General features: G+C 47.7%; 1 protein-coding gene across 8 annotated transcripts in view; it reads left to right on the forward strand.

Moving 5' to 3' along the window:
* Positions 1 to 2297: 2297 nt before the first annotated feature.
* The window catches only part of LOC128326888 (uncharacterized), a 36439-nt gene continuing 16639 nt past the window's right edge, over positions 2298 to 22097 (forward strand). Inside the window, exons 1-7 of one of the 8 annotated variants that reach the window (XM_053254728.1) lie at positions 2298 to 3068; positions 5036 to 5191; positions 11855 to 11982; positions 12326 to 12404; positions 14135 to 14348; positions 16369 to 16568; positions 17811 to 18040. In XM_053254728.1, the coding sequence (XP_053110703.1) occupies positions 16452 to 16568; positions 17811 to 18040 (347 nt within the window). In that variant the 5' untranslated portion in view covers positions 2298 to 3068; positions 5036 to 5191; positions 11855 to 11982; ... (1 more) ...; positions 14135 to 14348; positions 16369 to 16451. Of the gene's footprint in view, positions 3069 to 5035; positions 5192 to 10790; positions 11983 to 12325; positions 12405 to 14134; positions 14349 to 16368; positions 16569 to 17810; positions 18041 to 22097 lie in introns of those variants that run through there. The other 7 variants (XM_053254733.1, XM_053254727.1, XM_053254731.1 and 4 more) reach the window with 7 other exon arrangements.

The following is a 22097-nucleotide window of genomic DNA, read 5'->3' on the forward strand; positions in this document are numbered from 1 at the left end:
CCACCCTAACTAGCCAGCAAGAAATCAAAGCTTGCCGTGGGCCTCTCAACATTGCTGGAGCAACGTCTACCCTATTCCAGTGTCCCCCTCCAGTTCAACTGGAGGCCCTATCCACCCCCAACACAGTAGCTCCAGTAATTGTTGCTGGTGCCTATCTTATGTTTCTTTTTAGTTTGGGAGCCCTTTGGGGACAGGGATTCATCTTATTTATTTATTCTCTATGTAAACCACCCTGAGCCATTTTTGGAAGGGCGGTATAGTAATAAAAGCCAATCAATCAATCAATCAAACTGTCGCTGCCTGGAGTGGCACTCAGGCCCAGAAAACAATTGGTCAGGGTTAGGGCTTGAACTGGAGGAAGACACCCGAGCAGGGTGGACAGCTCTTCAGAGCGGGCTCCATCTCTCTGAAATGGCTCTACCAGCATTGGGGGAAAGTGTAGGACTGTGCAGAGGTCAGCACTGTGGGAAATGGCTCTCACGCTGAAGAGTTTCGGCCCAAATGGCCCCCACTTGGGAACAGAGGCGTAACTAGGGAAAATAGCGTCTAGGGCAAGCCCTGAAATTGCACCCCTGTCCAAACAGGAATGATGGGACTTTTAGTCAACAATATTTGGAAATCCTTGTTAAAAGGAACACTGTACCATCTAGACATGGTTGTTGATCAAAACCTGAAAACATGAGCCATCTCTGTAAAAGACCTAGAACAACAGTCAAGAGTTATGCAAGGATTCCAAGTGTCATTTTCTCTGTCTCATCTCATTCTTTTTTAAAAAACATGACTTTGTCCTAGAGCAGGGATTCTCAACGTTGGGTCCCCAGATGCTTTTGGACTTCAACTCCCATAATCCCCAACCCAAGGCCACTGGGACTGGGGATTATGGGAGTTGAAGTCCAAAAACATCTGGGGACCCAACGTTGAGAATCCCTGTCCTAGAGGATCACCTGCCCAAATAGCCACTAGCAAAACAGGGGAAGAAGAAGGTGGTGGTGGTGGTGGGGGTAAATGATTCCTGCCAGCCTTTGTCTTATGATGACTGTTGGCTCATGATGGGGTATATGTGCATTCACCACACCAGTGCTTACTTTGACATCAAGAGGTAGGAGGATACATTAGTTTGCCACACTAGACAGAGGCAGTTGAAACAGGAGCAAGACAGCCAAGTTCTGCCAGGGCCAAAACCAGCCCCTGCCAGACTAAGAAATCATTGTAATTTGCCCCTTCCTGTCACAAGCAGCGTGCTGTTCTTTTATTATTGACTCTAACTCTCAAATATCCCAGTCATGGATGGAAAATTCACGGTCAATTTACAACAGACACATTTTCTACATGGAAGTTTCTTCTGTGCAGGTGTTGTGCAGAAACCCATGTGTAGTGACCGCCAGGGGCATAGCAAGGTTGGAATGGGCCAAGATGAGATTTTAAAATGGGCCAACAGCCCCTCAAAGTCTAGGGCCTCCACACATCCCAGGCCCCCAAGGATTTAAGTCTGATATTTCAAAATAAGTATGCTGCCTGGAAATACATTTCACTGAATACACACATGCACACTTCACAGTATATAGTGATAGACATTGAGTACTATATATTTGTGCTACTTTTAATGCCTAGAACACACTAGCAACGCTAATTATTAAAATGGCCCCCTCGCTGCAGATTAGCAAAGGAGACTTTCAGCCATGCAGAGTGAGCCTATGTTTGTTTTCTCAGAATTCTGAACAAATTCAGTAAAGTTTGATTCCAGGAGGTCTTTTACAGGAGGCTTTTAAAGCCCTTTAACACACCTCTCCTCTGGAATGGAGGTGCTGCATTCACATGTTGGCCAGATATACTCTGAAGTCCCTGCAAGTTATTGGAGAGCAGTTCACACACAAGAAAAATAAAATAAAATAAAAGCACAACACATGCTTCACAGTTCGCACTCAGACCTTCTGAGTTGCAAAACAACTTGAACATAAATGCATTTATAAATGAATGAATGAATGAATGAATGAATGAATGAATATTTGTTCCAGAAGTTTTTGTAATTTTCTGACATGAAACAAGCCACTTATAGGCCTTTTTAGATAGTTTTTGTTTTTAAAGCCAGCACATTTTTCAGTCTGTTTTAAATTAACTATTCAGAGACTTCTCAGTCTTGCCCCACCACCCATATCAAAGCCCTATGGCAAGCAGATCCCTAAATATGGGGGTAACCACAAAAAGGAATTCACAGCCTACCTGCAAAAGCTGTGCTGGATGGTCTGGTCTGCTGCAGGGGGGGTCTGCTGCAGGGAGCTCTGCCAGCCTCCTTCCTGGCTTGCTGGGGCCTGCGGAGTTCAGGGTTCAGGGAGGCCTACTCGGAGGCCTCTCTGGAATTCCCGCCCACCCGCCGATCAGCTGAGAGGCGGGGAAGGAAGAGCTCTGCAGTTTGCAGGCTACTCCGATCTAGGCCTTGCCGATCCTAGGCCGGAGCTGGAGGCAAGTGGCTGAGGAGCCCTGGGGCTGGGCAGGTGGGCAATGGGGTGGGGGTGGCCGGAACTGGCATGGCGCCCCCCCTCAGTGGCGCCTAGGGCACGTGCCCTGCCTGCCCCCCCTAGTTCCGCCTATGCTTGGGAAGCAGTCAAGATCACAGCTCTGAGGTCTGGATTCCTCCTGGCCCTCTGGCTTCCAGCCAGTCCCCTGAGATTGCTGTAACCCCACCCTGGCCAACAACTCCACTGGGAAGAGGATCCTCTTTGAGCTTATCCCATGGCCTCTTGCTTTAACTATGCCACTGGCCTCCCCGTTGGCCACAACCGCATTTTCAAGAACAGCATGAGCAATTCAGCTCAACTGCAAATCCCTTCTGCTCTTGCATTGATAAGTGCAAGCCAAAGAGTATGTCGTCGTGCTGTGTCTTGACTAAACCCCACAGAAAATGGTGGTGCCCAAACTGCTTAAGGTGTCTGCAGGTCCTCCACTCTATGCTGGACAATGCCATACAAGATGCTACTCACCTCCTTCCGAGGGACTGCCCCCATCATGACTGATCAGATTTGTAGTCTAAATCTGTGACTGATCAGATTTATAGTCTAACAAAAGCTCGGGTAAGTATCAATAACTACGATTCAGAATTGATTTCGATTTCTAGAGGTACTAAACAGGGCTGTCCTTTACCTCCTTGGTTGTTTCATCTAGCTATGGAGGCATTGGCTATTGCATTGCATACTAATAATCAAATTTGTGGTATAAAAAGAGGGGATAAGGATTATTTATTAAATTTGTTTGCGGACAATGTGATCCCAACTCTTGCTAACTCTGGATGTTCAGCTAAATATATTAAAGAGGAGTTACAAGGCTTTGCAAAAGTGCCAGGATTAGCAGTTAATTTCCAAAAATCTCAATTGATGTTTTTTCATACTCCCCTTATAGTCCAGAAAGAGGTCTCTAATATTTTGGGAATACCGGTGGTCTATCATTCTTATCGATGCCTAGGTATTAATGTTACTAAAAATTTCAAACAATTATTTAATCATAATTTTATTCCAGTTTGGAAAAAATCATGTAAAGAGATGAAACGTTGCGGGGGGGAACATAGGAATATAGGAAAATGCCATATACTGAGTCAGACCATTGGTCTATCTAGCTCAGTATTGTCTTCACAGACTGGCAGCGGCTTCTCCAAGGTTGCAGGCAGGAATCTCTCTCAGCCCTATCTTGGAGAAGCCAGGGAGGGAACTTGAAACCTTCTGCTCCTCCCAGAGCAGCTTCATCACCTGAGCAGAATATCTTGCAGTGCTTACACATCAAGTCAAATATATTAGGTCGCATTGCTTTAGTAAAAATGAAGGTTCTTAGTAGTAAATTGAGGATTAATAGGAAGGTTGTATATAGACCACGGGAAAAGGGAGGATGGGGAATTCCAAATCGAAGACTACACTACCAGGCAGCACACATTGGACATATGATATCATTCATCCTAGAAGACTCAACTAAAGAGTGGGTCCAAATAGAGAATGCACAAGAGGCAAATTTATTGTGTCTTATCAGGATCAGCCAAAAGGGATCATTTCTAAAATTTAGACTCTATTGTTACCATTAGAAACAGGGGACCCTCCAAGAGCTTTGAAGGATATTTGGGAAGTCCTATAGAAGAGAGTCAATGGCAATCATTATGGAAGTCTGGGAGATTCCTGTCAGCTTCCATACAAGAATTACAAGGGAAGAGTTTACATCGGTGGCAATGAACTCCAGTACAATTAGCATACATCTCTCATAACTATTCTGTTCAGTGTTGGAGGGGGTGTGAGCAAAGGAAACATTTTACCACATGTTATGGTCCTGTGAAACAGTGGTAAGTTTTTGGTAGGAAATATTGGAGAAATAAGAATGATAATGAAACAAAACCTTGAGTGTTCTCCGGAATTGGAGAACTACTACATATTTTTGTATTTTTGTAGGAAATCATGCTAGGTTAAAAAATCAAAATCTTATAATTTTTTTCCCCTTGTGAGGTTTGGAAAACATGATTGTTAAATGTACTGTGTTATTATGTGACTCTTCTATGTTATTATGTGAATAATGCACATAAAATTTAAAAAGAAAAAAGGGGGGGAAAGCTCCACTTCCTGTCAGGAGACTTATGTTCCAGCCATCCGTATTGACCCATAGAAAGAAAGCTCTTCTTTCCTGGTTCCTCACCAGTTCCCATTTGGCCCCTACTCGGCATTTCACGGCACGTGTCGCTATTCCCGTCTCTCTTCTGGGCTCTACCCTCCCCCTGTGGCCGCTGAAATTCTGAGCAGATGCACCTTGTGTCCACTGCGCTGAGATGCCGATGCACATTGCTCAGTGGTAGAGCATCTGCTTCGCATGCAGAAGGTCCCAGGTTCATAGGAGCTCTCCAGCCAGTAGCATCCCCACATGCTTCTGACTGAGAGCTGCACTTCTCTCCCCTCTACATCAACTGAGCCTCTATACCCACACCCAGCCCCCCACTCCCCCCTTGGAAGGCCACCTGAAGCCTTCTACCATGTTGCACTGGATCCCTAACAGGTCCTCTCCTCCCCTGCAGGGAATGCCAGACTTCCCTTCAACTTACCAGCCGGCAACTGGACTTGGCATCCGGGTTGGGCACTTCCACGAATGCTCTTTGGCGACGTCTCCGTACCTGAAAAGTTCAACATCTGATCAGTCACTGGAGGATCAACACTACGTGGACCGGAAACAGGTCAGTATTTCAGGGAAAGTGAGAAATGGGAGTGGGGGAAATTTATTTACAGATTTCTTGGCTTCTCATCAGCATGCTTGTGGAACTTCAGCTCTCTCACGGGAATTGCCAGAGAATGCCTTCGCATACACACCCCACCCTCCCCTGCGACACGGGACAGGATCCAGAACAGTGTTCCCTCTAACAGGGATTCCCAGATGTTGTCGACTACAACTCCCAGAATCCCCAGCTGCAATGGCTTCTGCTTGGGGATTCTGGGAGTTGTCGTCAACAGCATCTGGGATTCCCTGTTAGAGGGAACATGGATCCAGACGACAGCAGTCATGACGGAGCATCACTGAAAGCAGGGAGACAGCCTTGTTTCCCCTCTCTTCAGACCTTTAGTTTCTGTCATTCATGAATGATGTGGAAAGAGTGGACAGAGAGAGTTTTCTCTCCCTCTTTCAAGGGGTTCTCGCATGAAACTGACTGCCAGGAAATGCAGAACCAACCCGAGGAAGTGCTTTTTCACACAGTGCCTTATGAATTTGTGGAATTCTCTGTCCCAGGATGTGATGACGGACACAAGCCTGAATGGCTCTGAGCGGGGCTTAGACAAATTGAAGGAGGATAAGGCTATTGCAGGAGTGTTGTGAGGTCATGAACACAAGGAAGAGAACCTTTAGTGGCATAACAAGGTCTTAATGGGAATGTGGGCAAGAAGGGGAGGGCCAAACCTGTTTGTGCGGAAATGCAGATCCTCAGATATCAGGAGCCCTGATCACTGCATGTACCGTCTTTGTACAGTGTATGGAAGCAGAAAAGTTCCCATATTTGGTGACCACATTTGTACCCATGCTCACTTTGGAAATGAATGCATGTACAGCCACTGAAACCGAAACACACTCAGTACTTCCAGGAAACCTCTATGCAACTGCACGCATACAAAACAGACAATGGGGTCATCCCAATACCACGTTTCCTTCCCAACCCTCAATCAATCAATCAATCGATTGATTGATTAATCCTTCCCAGTCCAATGAAGTGATCATCTTCTCCATCCCATGCAATATAATCCAAGCCACCACTGGAAAATCAAGCAGATCCCTTTAAAAGGCAACATCATAATCAAGAGGAGAACTAGTTAACAGGACATGGATTGTGTGCTTTCCATGCAGATGTCATGAACCCCGGGCCTGATACGTAGGAGTCCCAGGATGAAGGGGTCATGACCCCTGAGCTGGACAAGAGGGGCTCTTGAGGTGAAGTGGTTTTGCCGCTGAGCCTGACTATGACCGAGAGGACTCAGAGAACGTGACCAGCTTCGAGGGGCCCTCACCTCCACCACTGGAAAGGCCCACAGCTGCGGAGGGCCCCCTCAACACACCCTGGCCGGTGTCCTCTGAGTTGGAGGGTGAACCCAAGGCACCCCAAACCCACCAGCAGCCCCCAAGCTAGGCCACAGCCAGGGCTTAAGAAATAGGGCACAGCCCCTTGAAGACAGCCCCGGTCCAGGTGGGCTGCAGTGCCTAGTTAAGGCCTCCGTTGGCCTCCGCTCTTTGCTGAAACCGCTTCTTGTAGAGGTGTGCTACTTGGGTCCTGCTCCTGTTCTAGCTTTCCAAGCCTTTGCTTGTGTTTGGACTTCAACCCTGCCTGCTCCTAAGGGACTGATCTCTGGCTCCTGAACTCCTGCTTGTATGACTTTGCCTTGCCTGCTCCCACCGTGTTCTTCCCCTCACACCTGATCTGCTCAGGTATGACAGCAGAAGGTCCCTGCACCGTCTTGGGCAGCCTCTCCATAGAGGGCTGGGAAAGACTCCTCAAGGAAACCCTGGAGAGCTGCTGCTGCCAGTCAGAGTAGACAGAGTGAGCATTGTCCACACTGACGGGCAGCAGCGCTTCAAAGGTCACATGGCCTAAGGCTTGGACTCGGCAGAAGGCTGGCGTGGGTCTGGGGACAAGGTTTGAAAATGCAACCCCACCTTCGTCTCCTTCCCCTACCCCCATATCTTGGCCACAAAAGAACTTGCAGGACATGTGTGGTCTGGTGTAGCAGGTTAACAGGGGAGACAAGGACAAGAGCCAAGGCTTTCCTTGAAAAGTGGAATGGTGATAAACACATACATGTAGCCTTTAAAAAGTATTAAATCTGGGATTGGGGAGTCCCCCGTTGAAAACCCCGTCCAGCCATTAAACCCACTGGGTGATTCTGGGCCACTCGCTTAGCTCTCAGCCCAACCTACCTCACAGGGTGATTGTGAAGATAACCATAACTATGTACACCACTCCGAACTCCTCAGAGGAAGAGTGGGATATACATGTAAAAATGAATAAAAGAACACTTCACTAAAACTACCCTCTTGCCTGCAGAAACGCAGGGGACTCCATTCTGTAGCTAGGAGTAACTGCAGGTTTGTCAAGCAAAGCAGTCCAGAACAGAACAGAAGGAATCAGTATACAATTTGGTATTAGAAACAAAAAGAGAGGCTAAATCTGGGAGATCTAAAAACAAACCAAGGCTCAATCCAAGAAGCCTCAAGAGCAGTTTGTTGTGTCTCTTTCATTAAAAAACCCCCTCTGTTTTCAAAGAGAGAGGAAAGCAGTATTTTCTGACACTAGTTTAGCTATTCCAAGAAGTCATTCACAAAATCAAAAACTGTGTTCTACCTGGGTTTGCGAGCTGCCTGTGCTCCCAGTGTTTGATTGTGTGGAAGCAAGGTAGGAAGAAAAGCTGGGTAGCTTTTCCTCCTGCCTCGCTTCCACGCAATCCTTTCTACCCAGCTAGCTGAAGAAAGAGAGGCAAAAGTCAAACAGCTCCTCGCTGGGGGCGGCCTGAAAGAGGAGAGGAGAGCCTGCAGTCAAGATAGAGAAGAGGGGTGAGGCTGCTAAGCACACCTGAGCCCAGTGACCACTCCCTGACTGCCCTTTAGCTCCCACCGTCTCCCTTCATCCCCAAGCTCCACTTGGCACAATGTGACCCTTCCTACCTGCCTCCGCCTTGGTGAACCCCAAATGGTTCTGCACACATAGTGGAAGACCAACAAGATGGGCCTTTGAATGGCCAGAGCCAGTGCCTTGAGCCAGGAGGCCATCTCTGCTTCTGTACAGGAAGGCTGAAGCTGGCCAACTGTCATCTGGAGCATCTTTTGCATTTCTCCATCTCCATGGATGCCAGAACTCTCCGCTCTGTTCTGTGGGGGGATGGGAGCCAGCCAGGCAGAGGCAGCTGGGAGGGGGGAGACACTGACTGCTGGCAGCAGAGGCTGTGGACTGGGGTGCTGGAACTGGGGTAGAAGAGGTACTCTTGGAGCCTTGGGGTCTCCTAAGCGGAGGCATCTTGGGAAAGAGAGAGTGACCACTCCAACATCTCTCATGGTGGTGGTGGTGGTGGTGGGGTTTTTGCATTTGACACAGTTGTGGCTCCCGTGGGCTGGGCCCCATCCTGTATCATTTTTCTGCTACCTGTCACGGTTATTAGGCACTACGCATGCTTTCACTGAAATCACACAAAATAAATGCAGGGCATAGGACTGACTTTGCGTGATCCATGCGGTTGCAGAATCCAACTTGTCTTGGCACAGAGTTGGGTTGCATTAACAGAGAGTGCTCCACCTTTGTGGAAGCCCAGAGGATCCACAGGCCTACCAGCTGCCCTCCGGGCACACCACTACCATCCAGGGTGGCCAATGTCTTTTTTAGCCATGCTCCTGTGTCCTTCACAGCAGCCCCGACACACAAGAAATGCAGGATGGTGATGCTTTCCCAGGGTTAGGGACAGACCGCCGTCAAGGAGGTGTCAGCTGAAAAGCGTTGAGGCTTGCAGAATCTGGATGGCGCCATTGACCCATTTTTGTGGCTCTTCCTTCCATGCGCAGGGCACTGGGCTTGTCCTGTAATCCCTGCGACTTCCAAGTGAGCCACAGAAGGTCCTTCCCACCTTTCCTCTTGTGTTTCTTTTCCATCTTGCCACTTCCTTGGCCCCACTTTGCCCCTTCTGGATGTCCAAGCTGTCTTTTTAAAAGCGGTAGTTCTAAGTCATCATGGAAATGACCGGAATTGGAGGACTGACTGCAGATTTCACTTCAGGAGGCTTTGCCCCCATTTGCCTCCTTCTCGCAACACCCCACACATGCGGTAGGAGAGGAGGAGGAGGCCGCGGCAGAACAGACGGTAAGTGATTTATTATGAGTGATTGTATTCTGTTTTATTGTGTTTTAGCACTGTTTATTGTATTGGGCATATTTGTTACTCCTATTTCTGCTGGCCAACGGCCGTAATAAAATGGATGATGATACTCATCACCGTATTTAAAGCAGAATGTACCGCTGGACTCTTTGAAACATTGCTCTGTCCCTATGACTCCTTGTGTCAGTTCCATACAATTACAGATACCGAGCACAGCATCTCTAATGCAAGTGTTTATTCGCTATATAGACACAATTCAAGCTTTTCCAGAATTATACATTATTTACAAATAATCACCCCAAACCCTTTCACCTCCATATGCAATCCACAGCCTCAGGAAAACCAGAGGCCCTTGCCTTGCTATGGTGCCTCAGGGTTTGTCTCAACTCCCAAAGGAGCCAAGTTGGGAAAAGATCCTTTGGTGGCATTCAGGGGACCCTAGAGATGAAAAATCACAACACTGGTCTCCCTCCTGATCAAAATGCAAAACAATTAGAAATAGGAGCCCTTTGTGGGCTTGGCATGTCACTAAAAGGAGAAGAGAGGCATTCAAGAGAATACCATTTGCTTCTTTCATACCGCAGTGATTGCAGTTAGTGGAAACGGTTGACTGGGGAGCCCTTTCACCTCCCACCAAGCCTCTCCCTCCATCATCAGCTTCAGCTTTGCAAAACGTGGCCCTTCCTACCAGCATTGGCCTTTGTCGGTTGACAACTATCCCATTTTCATATCCCATCTTCGTGGAATATGCAAAACAATTCCAATCAGTAGACTGAAACAGAGAGAGATGGGCTTCATCACGGAAGGTGTGAACGCCTCCAGAGAGAAACCGCTTTGAGGTGCCTGCCTCGGAGGAACACAAGGGCTGAAGATGACCTCTGAGTCCCGCTTCCGTCCCCATCTCCATGGAGGCTGGAACTCCCAGCAGTGTGGTATTGATGTGAATTCGGTTCGTCCCTGGGTCCGCCTTTAGCCAATCAAATAGACTCAGTGGGAATCTCTTTTGAGACTTTATTGCACTGCAGTTGCAAGGTATTCAACGGCTATGGCTCTATATTGAATACAAATTGGTTATAGCTGAGGTTCCCTTTTATACAATCAACAAAATGGATGCTGACACCCTAGACATAGTATACATGGCAATAAAATGGTGGACTAAGTATGCGAATGATTCATTGTTCATCTGGTGATTACTCCTTATTTGGTTACATCCTGTTTTCTTAACTGTCAGCAAAGAACAGTGAGAATCTTGTGAGAACCAAGTTTCTTAGATACAATTTAGTGGAGAGAGATAACGATGTTGATCATGAGAGGCCGTGATGTCCCTGAGCTGGGCTGGGGTTACTTTAAGTTAGAATGAGGTATTCTGGGCAAACATGGAGTTTCTTTGGTTTTCTAAACACATCAGTATTGTGGGGGGCGGGGGGGACACTCCCGGGAGGGCAGGCAGAGGGAGCTGGGAGGGGAGAGACACAGACTGCTGGCATCCGAGTCTGTGACTCACTCATCTGGCGCTTTGACCTTGCCCGGTTATTGTTCATCCAGATTCTGGCTGCCTTTTATCTATACTTAATGAAGCCTACTTCTCTGTCCTTCCTTACTCCGTGTATTATTTCTACTATGGATATGTTTTCAACATAAAGTGTCTAAATGGATTAAACAGAGAATGATAAAAAAATAAAGCTGGATCCCTGTCCCCAAAGGGCTCACAATCCAAAAAGAAAGATCAGATTAGACAGCAGCAGCAGCAGCCACTGGAGGGATGCTGTGCTGGGGATGGATAGGGCCAGTTGCTCTCTGCTGGGATATGCGACAGCTGCAGCCCAACCGACTGTGCATCGTTTGCATCATGCGATCAGCCCTGCAGCCAGAGGGGGCACCGTAGTTTCCTCTGGACTGGTGGGGCTAGCTAGGAGTTTCTCTTCTCCTTCCTGTTCCTGGGCTCTGTTTCCCGTGTGTGAGTCAGTCAGTTCTCTACTGATCTCCAAGTGCCTCTTCTGTTGGTCTCCCAAGGAAAGTGATCTTAAGCCTTTCTCTGGTGCTTGCTCTGGAGACCACGCAGACAGCTCCCATTCTTGCTGCTGCAACACTCTCCCCCTGCTCAAGAAAGAGAACCACCCGTTGGAAAAGGCCCCTCCCTCCTTGCCCTGTTAGTTCCTTACCATCCTGGTAAAAAGTATAGGGGGCTGGGGGGAGATGGCCCGCCTCATGCAGTCAGGTTTCCCCCACTCGCCTTCCTGCGGTCTCTCTGGGGAGAGGAGGGGAGAGGAAAAGACCACGAGGTCCGTGTAGTCGGAGCTGGTTCTAGGACTCAAATCAAAGTCTCCCAGCCCCAAATATTGCCCTCCTACATGGTGTGCCGGTATGGGGGGTGGGGGTGGGGATATTTTCCATTATTCTCCCCTTGCAGAAAAGGGAGTGTGACTGTGAGAAGAAAGGGAGGGAGCGGGCAGCTGTTTCTTGCTTCTTCCTCTTCTTCTCAATAGTCTTTCCCCTCAGAAACCACTGGGAAGAATTTCTGACAGGACTGGTGAGATCTGCGCCACCCCCAGGGCCTGAGAAAGCTCTTGACCAGAAGAGGGCAGCCATTCTTGCACCGGAGTGATGATGTCCCTCACGTCTCTGAGGTAACGAGGGAGCCTGGCTCACTCACAGAGGCCTGGGTGTCCATGTCCTCTTCCCACGTTCTTCCCTTCAGGCAGTGGCCTCCCCCTTCATTTGACCTCTGCACTGCCAGGCCTCAGTGCTCCTAGCGAGCAAAAAGAAGTCTCTGAATAGTGCAGGGGTTCCCAGCCATGTTACTCCAGGTGTTGCTGATTGACAAATCCCATCATCCTCAACCATAAATTGTAGCATGGGGGTGATGGGAATGGTCGTTCAACACTGGCTGGGGACCCCCATCTGAAACCGCTTATTTCAGCCCAACGTATCGGTACTGATGCTCTGCTTTTCTGTTTCTTTCTCCCATAGTGGGGAGCTTCCCGTACGGAGCTCTAGAGGAGCGGTTGAAGGTCACTGCCTCTGAGGCTACACCTGTCCTCAGTTTCCGGTGAGATCCATCCCTCTTACGACCTGGGGAAATTTTCCTCCATGTTCCTACTCCTTGTTCAGACCTATTCCATGTTGGTGTGAATTACTGTACCGGGGTTCATTACAAAATTGAACCTCATTACAGGCCCTTCAAATGCATGGTACAGATAGAAATTATACTGCTGTACCTGTGTTCAGCGTAACATGTGAATGACTGTACCTGTGCACAGATTTGTACCTGTGTATAGACTCATCGCATGAGTGTTGAAGATCATGTGTGAATGGGCCTAATGTCTTTGCACTTTGAGAGAGAGAAACACCCAGACACCCACAAGGGCTTGACTGTGTATGTGCGTGCTGTATATTCACCACCTGCAGGATAGGATTGATCACCACCTGCAGAATAGGATTGATCAGGCCTGTTATCTCTCATCCCCATCTATTATTATTATTTATTTACACAGTCAGACAGATGTTATTGACTGGTTTGTTTAATCCAGACATCGAGTCCTTCCCAAGGACCTAGGATGGCTGAATTTTATTGTCAATGTTGTTGCTGTTGTTATAGATATCGTCGCAGAATATAGGCTGTTCCCAGTAAAGCTGCTTTTTGTAATTGGCTGATGGTTATTTCTGTGGCCCCTATGGTGTTGAGGTGCTCTTCAAGGTCTTTTGGAACTGCACCCAGGGTGCCAATTACCACTGGGATTATTTTGGTCATTTTCTGCCTTATTATTGTTGTTGTTGTTGTTGTTATTTATTAGATTTCTATACCGCCCTTCCAAAAATGGCTCAGGGCAGTTTACACAGACAATTAAATAAGATGGCTCCCTGTCCCCAGAGGGCTCACATTCTAAAAAACCCCACAAGATAGACACCAGCAACAGTCACTGGACGAACGGTGGGGGGATGGATAGGGCCAATTACACTCCCCCTGCTAAATAAAGAGAATAACCACGGTAAAAGGTGCCTCTTTACCCAGTTAGGATTTACTGCTCTTAACAAATTCACAGAATAGAATTAGGAGTTATGATTAACATTCATGGTGATGAAGATATCTTTGACCTGTGTTCCTTTTGAAAATAAACTGGTTTAAGAAAAATAAAATAAAACCCACTTTAAATGAAAAAATCAGATTTTATTTTTTATTTTTTAAAGATATAGAAAACAAACATTGGTTTCTATCAACTCTGGCTGCAGCCTGAATTCTGTGCAACATTTAGTTTATGCAATTTGAACATTAAGCTATATATATCACAGACCTCACCAAATGATGTATGCTGAAGATCTCTCCTTTCAATACTACTACAACAACAAAATATTTATATACTGCTTTTCAACAAAAGTTTCCAAAGCAGTTTACATGGAGAAATAATAAATTAAAAAGATAGTTCCCTGTCCACAAAGGGCTCACAATCTAAAAAGAAACAGGCAGACACCAGCAACAGTCACTGGAAGTACTGTGCTCGGAGTGGATAGGGCCAGTTACTCCCCTCCTGCTCAGTGAAGAGAATCACCATGTTAAAAAAGGTGCCTCTTTGCCCAGTTAGCAGGAGCAAAGAATTAAAGTCATCTTTAAGAACCTGGGTTTTCAACTGTTAATGAAACACACACACACAGAGCTATTTAGAAATCATTGTCCTACACATCAGTGAGCATCTACGAGAGCAAAACAAACTCACTTTTTGACTGAGAATGTACATAGCATATGTGTCTGTCCTCTTATCGTGATATTCCCCTTCCCCTTAGGTTGTAAGTAAGTGTGATACTGCAACAGAGTTTTGCTTGGTATAGCTACTCCTGATGCCAAGCTGGCGAAGCAGGTCAGGTCATATAGGAGGAAAGAAAACTATGTCATCAAATATTAGAAGAGAAAGAAGAGAAACCTGCTCCGTCCCCCACACACACTCGCACTGACACACAGCATCAAAGTGGGGCAGACACTTTGCATGCCTACTTAGAAGTAAGTACCATTGGTTTCAATCTGATTTTCTCCCCAGTAAGTGTGTATAGGATTACAGCCTTAACTGTAAAGCTCAGTGTATTTTTTTTTTTTTTTGGTTCTGTTGCTGCTATTAATATCTCGCACTTGGTGTACATTTCATTTATTTTCTATAGATATTATTTGGTTTATTAAAATTTGCTTTAAACCACCACGAATACCCCCTGCCCTTTTCCAGACTGTTCTAATCTTCTAAATCAAAAGGAGTCCCTTGGGTGTTGTTTATTTATTTATCCTATTTTATACTGCCTGATATGTACATCTCTAGGCGGTGTACAAAATTCAACACAATATTTAGAAATCAGCACAGATGAAAATACACGAAACAATTAAAACCGTAGCATAAAACAGAAATCAAAAGAGTAGCATAAAACAATTATTAAAACCAATTATTAAAATAATCTTTATGTAAATGGTGACCATGAAAGCCTTAAGCCCTAGTACCAGTTTTGTAGTTCCTCAGCATGAGCTTTGATTTGGGTATCTTCACCAATCTTATCTGGTATCTTCACTATTAAATAGCATATTTCTTTACCAATAAATGGCACATTTGGATATTAAAAATGAATAAATAACAGAGTTGTAAAATGCAGTGGGGTGGTAGTCTGTCGTTGGTGAGGAATCTATGACAGCACTACACACAGCTAGTTGGACAAGGTTAAAAACTGAACTTGTATACTGGAAAGTGTTTGGCTATCAAGTTTGGGGGCTTAATGCTCAAGTAAAGAGAGCTTCCCCAACCCTGGTTTGAATTGATGTCCCCCCCCATAGTTTAAATTTCAGGCCTGCATTTGTATTTATTGATTGTTTGTTTTGCTAGTTTAAATTTTAGGCATGTGGGTGTTAAAAGTTCTCTCAAACTTCTGAAGGACCATGCTTTATTTTGTAGTTTCAGCACGTGAGCTGTTGAGGATTAGCACTCCCCTTCATCAGAGACATGTGAAGCAGTAGATTCTAGTCGATAAAAGTTGATGATAAATGTGTTGGTTTAAGCAAGTAGTTCTTTAGGGCCAAAGAGAGAACTTGTCACAGAGGGGAGCTGTGGAGCCTACATATTGTCTCTTTGTCGAAAAAGCCATGTGTGGGGCAGGCAGGCTGCCACGTGAGAAGTTGCTCAAGGCAGTGCTATAGCTTCCTATTCTGGGGAGCAGAGTTTCAGGGAAGGTCCCAGATCCGATCCTTAGAAATGGGCAGAGTCCTGTCCTTGGATCGCAGGGATCCAAGAGGGCGTATGTGCCGTGTGGAAGGCAAGACAAGAGTTGCAGGAGGGGGAGTCAGAAGAGGAGGGGGCAGCTCCCAATCTGAATAGGAGGGCAGAGGCAGTTAAGGGGGATCTTGAGCCACCCCCACATTTCCCCTTCACACAGCCCTGGGCTAGATGGGGCACCGCAGTAGGCAGCAATAAGGAAAGAACGTTGTTTGCTGGAACATCTTGAATCCTATGGTGGTCTTCCCAGAACTTCAGCCAGCTTTACTGGTCTTTTTAGCGCACAAATATCATCTTCTCATTTGTCTTGTTAATACCTGCCTGTTACAATTCCAAAGGCTTGGGCCATATCCGTTCCACTGATTGAAAGTGGTTTCATCAGCACACGCCCCGCCCCTTTCCAGGGAATCCTGGGCACAATAATTCTTTCAGATGGAGCTTTGCCTGCCCACGCCCCCACGCCCCCCAAGCTCCACTTACATCACATCAGCCCACCAGTTTGAAGTATACCCTTCTGTTTCTCAAGCAGGATGGGGGACATTTCTCTATCACTCACAGATTTCCAATTCTTCTCTATCTTCCCACCTCAGTGGCTTAGTTTGTGATTATGTCATCCACCACAATTCAAGATGGCAGACACATGAATGTTTGAGGCACAAATGGGCTAACTTGGGAACTAAGCCATTTGGACCAAATTGATTCCAGTTGCAGGGATAGTGACAGGAAAGTAGGCAGCTTCGTTCTTACTACAACAACTTGTTTTTTATTGGTTAGATTGAGGAGCACGGGCCTAGATGTGATCTGGACTTAAAGGATCTGGCATGAAGAAGTAAAAATGGCTTGGCTGTCGCATCACAATGGCCGAAGGGAGAAAAGAAAGAAAAAGAAAGGTCCTGCCTGCGGCTGGGAGGTCTTTAATGCCTTGCGTTGGGTTGTGGGGACAGAAGGCTGCTTTTGTCGAGGTGACAAGGCCGGTGAGTGCTTGCAGTTCCTCCAGCTGTACTTCTTGCTACTTGAGAGGTGGTGGGATGGGAAAAGGTGGGTCGGGTAAGTTCTTCTCGAGCATAGCAGGCAGCAGCAGCAACACTTTAGAGCTGGTCGAGGAAAAAGATGCTTGGCTATCCCACTGGTGGCTGAGCCACAGACCCCAAAACCTAGCTGGTGCTAAGTCTTCTTACTTGGGTGGAGGCTTTAGTTGGATTTGCTGTCAAGGAGAAATGGACAAGAAGCTTTGCCAGACATTGATGCAGCCCAGGTTTGTCCTTAGACTTGCATGCTCCTCATGCTTCCTTTCTTTTTTGCTCCATACAGGAGGGGTGGGGATGAGAAGCTTCTGGTTCTAGTTAGCAGCAAACCGTGACGGACCTGCAAAGCAGGTTCCCAAACTGGGGTTTGATGCTGGTTTGTGGACTAACCATAGTTTGCCACACACATTCAGATACCACGGCAAGCTTGGGTTTGCTGCCAGCTAGGAAGCTGCCTTTTGCTGAGTCCTGCCCTTGGTCCATCTAGCTCTGAATGGTCTACGCTGACTGGCAACAGCTCTCCAAGGTTCGGGGCAGGAGGTTCTCCCAGCCCCACCTGGAGATACTGCCAGGGAGTCAGCCTGGGACCTCAGATGCTCTACCACTGACTGAGCCACAGAACGACTGCTGAATTAGGCACACACAAAGGGCATTCTGCCCAATTTGGCACCATGGGTGGATTCAGGCTACACACAAAAAGCCACGTGAAATTTCACCATCGGTACTTGTCGCCATGTGGGAATAGGTCATGTTGTGCAGCCGAACATGCTTGCAAGTGTCTGAAGCGTGCAGAATATGTCGGTAACAGAATCATTAATGAGGTCCCCAAACATGGCTTCCGTTACTGACATTCTTTACATGCTTCCGATGTTATCTATACCATTTAAGGGTTTTGTAAAAATGTGAGCTTACCGTAGCAGCGGTCTCTTGCCAGTAATATATATAGTATGATTGTGAAGAGTAAATGAGTAATCATAGTCACAGACCAAAGAAATCACCATGTGGTGAAAATGTGCTTATGGCTACCGTCATGGAAAAAATGCAAACATGCCAGATTCTGTCACCCTTGGAATTGCCCCTGTGTGATAACTGTAGTTGTAATATGCGGGGTTTTCTCAACACACAAACACACACACACCTTTTTTAAAAAGCTGCGCTGGTTTCAGTAATAATCTTGCTTCTCTCCTGTAGATTTGTGCGCGTGAGACGGAAGCTCTCAGGACCCGACTGCAGCACACCCTCAAGCAGGGGATGAGTGGCATCGGAGGAGGTTTGGAAGGGCGATGGAAATGTGGTGGCTTGGAGGGCTTGAAGACGAGACCGTGGCCCTGCAGCTCATGGGACTTTGGACACCAACGGACACGGAAGGGATGCCGGTCGCACAAGCCTGCCTTCTTGGCAGATGCAGATTCTTCCGTGATGTAGGGAGAAAATAGGGGAGGGGGGGAGGCAATTTTGAAGGCCTGAAATATTCCTGGGTTCAAGATGAGATATCTGAGATCTGTGATGTTTAGTCTTCTCCAGTTCACTTAGGGGCCCGAGGAGAAGGAAATTGGATTGGGAATGTGGCAGTCGAGGGTGGGCGTGATAAGCTTGGATAGCGCTGCCCCCATGGACAAAGTGCTCCTTGCTCCTCCAGAGAAAGGTTTTTATTTTATCCATTGTAAGTGCTTGAAACAGTGGCACCTTTTTTGCAGCTTGTCACTTGCACCTTTTCCCCTTGGCTGTGATTTTGAGCTCTATTTGCAGAAAAGGGAAGAGTGCCGGAGAATCTGCTCAGTGAGTCTGGCCAGTCCTAGCTGTAGGCTCCTCCTGATCAGCAGGAAAGCTGCGTTGACAGTGTAGTGTCCATCATAGGATCAGTGCCCCTCTACAGAGAGAGAGAGAGTATCTGGCCGAAGGTCACCCAGTGAGTGTTATGGCTGCGTAGAGAAGGATTTGAACCCAGGTAGCCACAGGTCTCATCCAGCACTCTTAACTACGCTGCCACATCGGCTCTCAGTTGTGTGGGGTATTGGCTGCAGGAGATCAAGGAGACGGAAATCCTGCCTTCTCGTGGGTTGACTAAGATTGGCTGACGTAGACTAAAATAAAAGTTAAATCTTGCTTCATCTGAGGGGCTCCTGAAAAGTCCCTTTGCCCAGGGCCCAGCAAAAGCTAAAGAAGGAGGCCCCACTCACTCCAGTTTGCCCACAGGCCCATACCCCCCGCCAGGGATGGTCCTGCCTGCCTGCTCCCGCCAACTCCAAACTAGATGGCCTACCTTGTGTCATTCCATCGGGAGAATCTTTCTAATGGCCCTAGTGACATACTGTACTGTCAAGCCTCAAGGGAGACAGATACTGGAAGGAGATGTTTTTAAGTAACTGACTTTATTCAACAACAATAATACATATGTAATAATAATAATAAATAATAGAGTAATATTGATGGTCCTAGATGGCCAGATGTCCCTCCGTTTGATCCTGCAAATGAAAGAGGAGGAAAGGAATCAGTCCCTGTGGCAGGCCAGGGTTTGCTCTGCAGGCTTCCAGCCACCTACAGGGAAGAGTGACTAACACCCGTTCTCATCCAGGAAAGAACCCATTCCAGCCCCCTGCCTTTCAGGTGAGGCCTTAGGCCGAGTTCCCACATCTCCGGTGAGGGGATCAAGCTGTACCCCTTCCCATGGCCCAGGGTGGGAAATGTTCAGGTGAATGAAGGCTCCCCCATAGGAGAAGAGTCGCCCCATGTGGGAAACGGGTGAGTCTGGGAGACACCACGCCAGACCCCCTCACCCAGCCACAGGGACTCATTTCGTTCCAGCAGGGCCCCAACCATCTTGTCTCATGACCAAGGACCCTGCAGGGGTTGGTTGCACAGGAACAAGGTCTTCCCTGACCTTGCCCTTTCTCCTGTCAGTTCCTGAAGGAAAGGCATGCGATTGTGTCTTGCTTTGAGCCCTGCTCAAGGCCTATTTAGTCCAGCATCTTGTTTCCCACATGGGCCATCAGGTGCCTCTGGGGAGCCCACAGGCCAGAGGTGAAGGCATGCTCCCTCTCCTGCCACTGCTCCCCTGCAACCTCTCTGAGCTTGTCTCAGAGAATTTGGTTCTGAGTGTGGGGCCCGTGTGCTTTTTATTTCCTCACCTCATTCAGCTTGCGGAATCTCAAAAGTACTTGGAACCTTGCCTTCTCCCGAAGCCCCTTGGTGGTTGGATCGGGCCACAGGTGAGATAGCATCGTTTTCCGACCGCACCCTGGTGGAATAAAAGAGCCATTCGCCAGACAAATCAGAGTCTGATATATATATGAAATCAATCCATCATCATCATCACTGCAACCACACTTGAAGCCAAGAAGTGGAAGCAACCAGAGATCCCTCCATGTATGGAAGTGAAGAGGAAGGCAAGTTGAAGGTTCAAGATGACCCAGATCTTTCAGTGCAGAATGGGAAGATAGAGAAGCATTGGAAATGTGTGAGTGATAGAAAAGTGTCCCCAATACTGCTTGAGAAATAGGGGGCTATACTACAACCAGGTGGGCTGACATGATGTCAGTGGATGCCAAACTCCACCCCACAGAACTAGAGTGCCCAGGATTCCCTGGAATGGGAGGGTGCTTACCACAAAGTAGGGTCGGGTAGGCCTCGCTGCTGGATGGGGATGTTGCTGGCACTGGGCTAGGACGTGGTGGCAGTCTTGTCCTCTGCTGGATTCAAGAGCAGGAAGATAGGCGTGAGCAAAGCTCCTGCTGCACTCTGGACATCAAAAGAGACGGGGTGGGATGCCAACCCCCTCCCCAGTTTGAACAGAGAATGAGGCTTCCAGAATGAGAAGAGAATGCAGATTCCAGAAAATGGGGGCACTCCAGAATGCCGTGCAACCACATCTGGGGAGGACTGCAGAACCCAGCTTGACTAGAAATCTGCCAGTGGGTCTTGATCTCTCTTTGGCCTTTCCCTGCAATGCATTCTCCTTTGCTGCTTGGAAATGCACCGTGCTCACCTGAAAGCTGACTTGTGTTTTGCACTTTTCCGGATGGCAGCAAAGTTCAGGTCTCCAAGAGCTTGCCCCGAACCAGATGCCCTTAGCCCTACCCTGTCAGAGGGATTTCCAGATGTGGTTGACTAAAACTCCCATAATCCCCAGCCAAAGGCCATTGCAGCTGCAGATTCTGGAAGTTCTAGTCCAACACATCTGAGAATCTCTCTGACAGGGAACACTGAGCCCTTCCCAAGCTCTGGGAATTGGGGAGTTATGCTTGATCACCTGTGTGAAGACACGTGAGCCTGTGTGAAGACGCTTTGACACACATCCCATTGGAGCATATATATCCTAAGTGGCGAGGGAAGGGCAAGGAGGCAGAGGAGAGGTCTCAGGCACTAATGGCACAACCATGTCAACCCCCATGGATCTGATGCTTGCTGCCTTTGCTGGTCCTCCCCCCGCTCCTTCTCTTAGGAATGGCAGCATTTCCCAAACATTACCTGCATGGCGGCCACCTCCCGCACGATCAATATTCAGTACGGCAAGCTGATGCGCCAACAGCACCATCCCTGTGGGTGATATTTTGCAAGGTTCTGTGGCGAGAAGGTTAACAACGGGCCAATTAGTGGCCTACTCAAACCTGCATTTCCTCTCTTGCTGTCAACTTCTAAAAGAAAAGAACGTAGACCCAATTCTGAATTCTCCGCTGCATCACAGCAATCTTTATCGTGCTCTCCGGACTGCTGTTTTCACAGCCGAGAATCTCCCACCCTCCATCAGGACTGGCGGCACATCCCCACTACCAACTTGTATCAGTTGGAAAGTGCTGGAGCTTTCATGGGGCAACCCAAAGAATCCTGGGAATGGTAGTTGTGTGAAGATGTGGAGTAGCCTTGGTCGGATATCCCCATCACCCTCACAGCATAACAATCCCCAGGATTCCCCCAGAAAAGTGAAGCATGAGTCAACTGGCTGGAACCACTATTTGGACCACCAGATGCTAGGCTGACAGTGCCGGATCCGGCAGTGACTCTCTCTGTAGCATCCTTCTGTTGCTTTTCTTTCTGCCCCCTGGAACAATTGTGTTGGAGGAGGAGGAGCGACGATCTCTTCCAAATCACTATTCTATCCCTGACTCAGAGTTAGGAATTCCCCACCGCTCAGACCCAGAAACCCCCACTTCACGTGGAAAGGGGGCAGATCTCGTTCTCCCTCCATGGCCTGAGGATGTAGCCTCCACCCCAGTTCCGACCCCCATTCCTCTTACATAGGGAACATAAGACTTGCATAACACATACGCGGACAGGTCTCAGTCTGTGAAAGGCGGTTTCCTTTGTCTGCCACCTACGGCGGCGAGAGGAACGCAGTCCTGGGGAGCAATAAGGCTTTTGGACCTACAAGAGAAAGGTTCAGCACAGAATTGGTACCCACAGGGCCAAAAATACATTTCCTCAGAGGACAGCTGACCTCCAGAGCAGCAGCAGAGTGCAGCTGGAAGGACACTGCACGAG

This window comes from Hemicordylus capensis, chromosome 5 (assembly GCF_027244095.1).
Source record: "Hemicordylus capensis ecotype Gifberg chromosome 5, rHemCap1.1.pri, whole genome shotgun sequence".
Lineage (NCBI taxonomy): Eukaryota > Metazoa > Chordata > Lepidosauria > Squamata > Cordylidae > Hemicordylus > Hemicordylus capensis.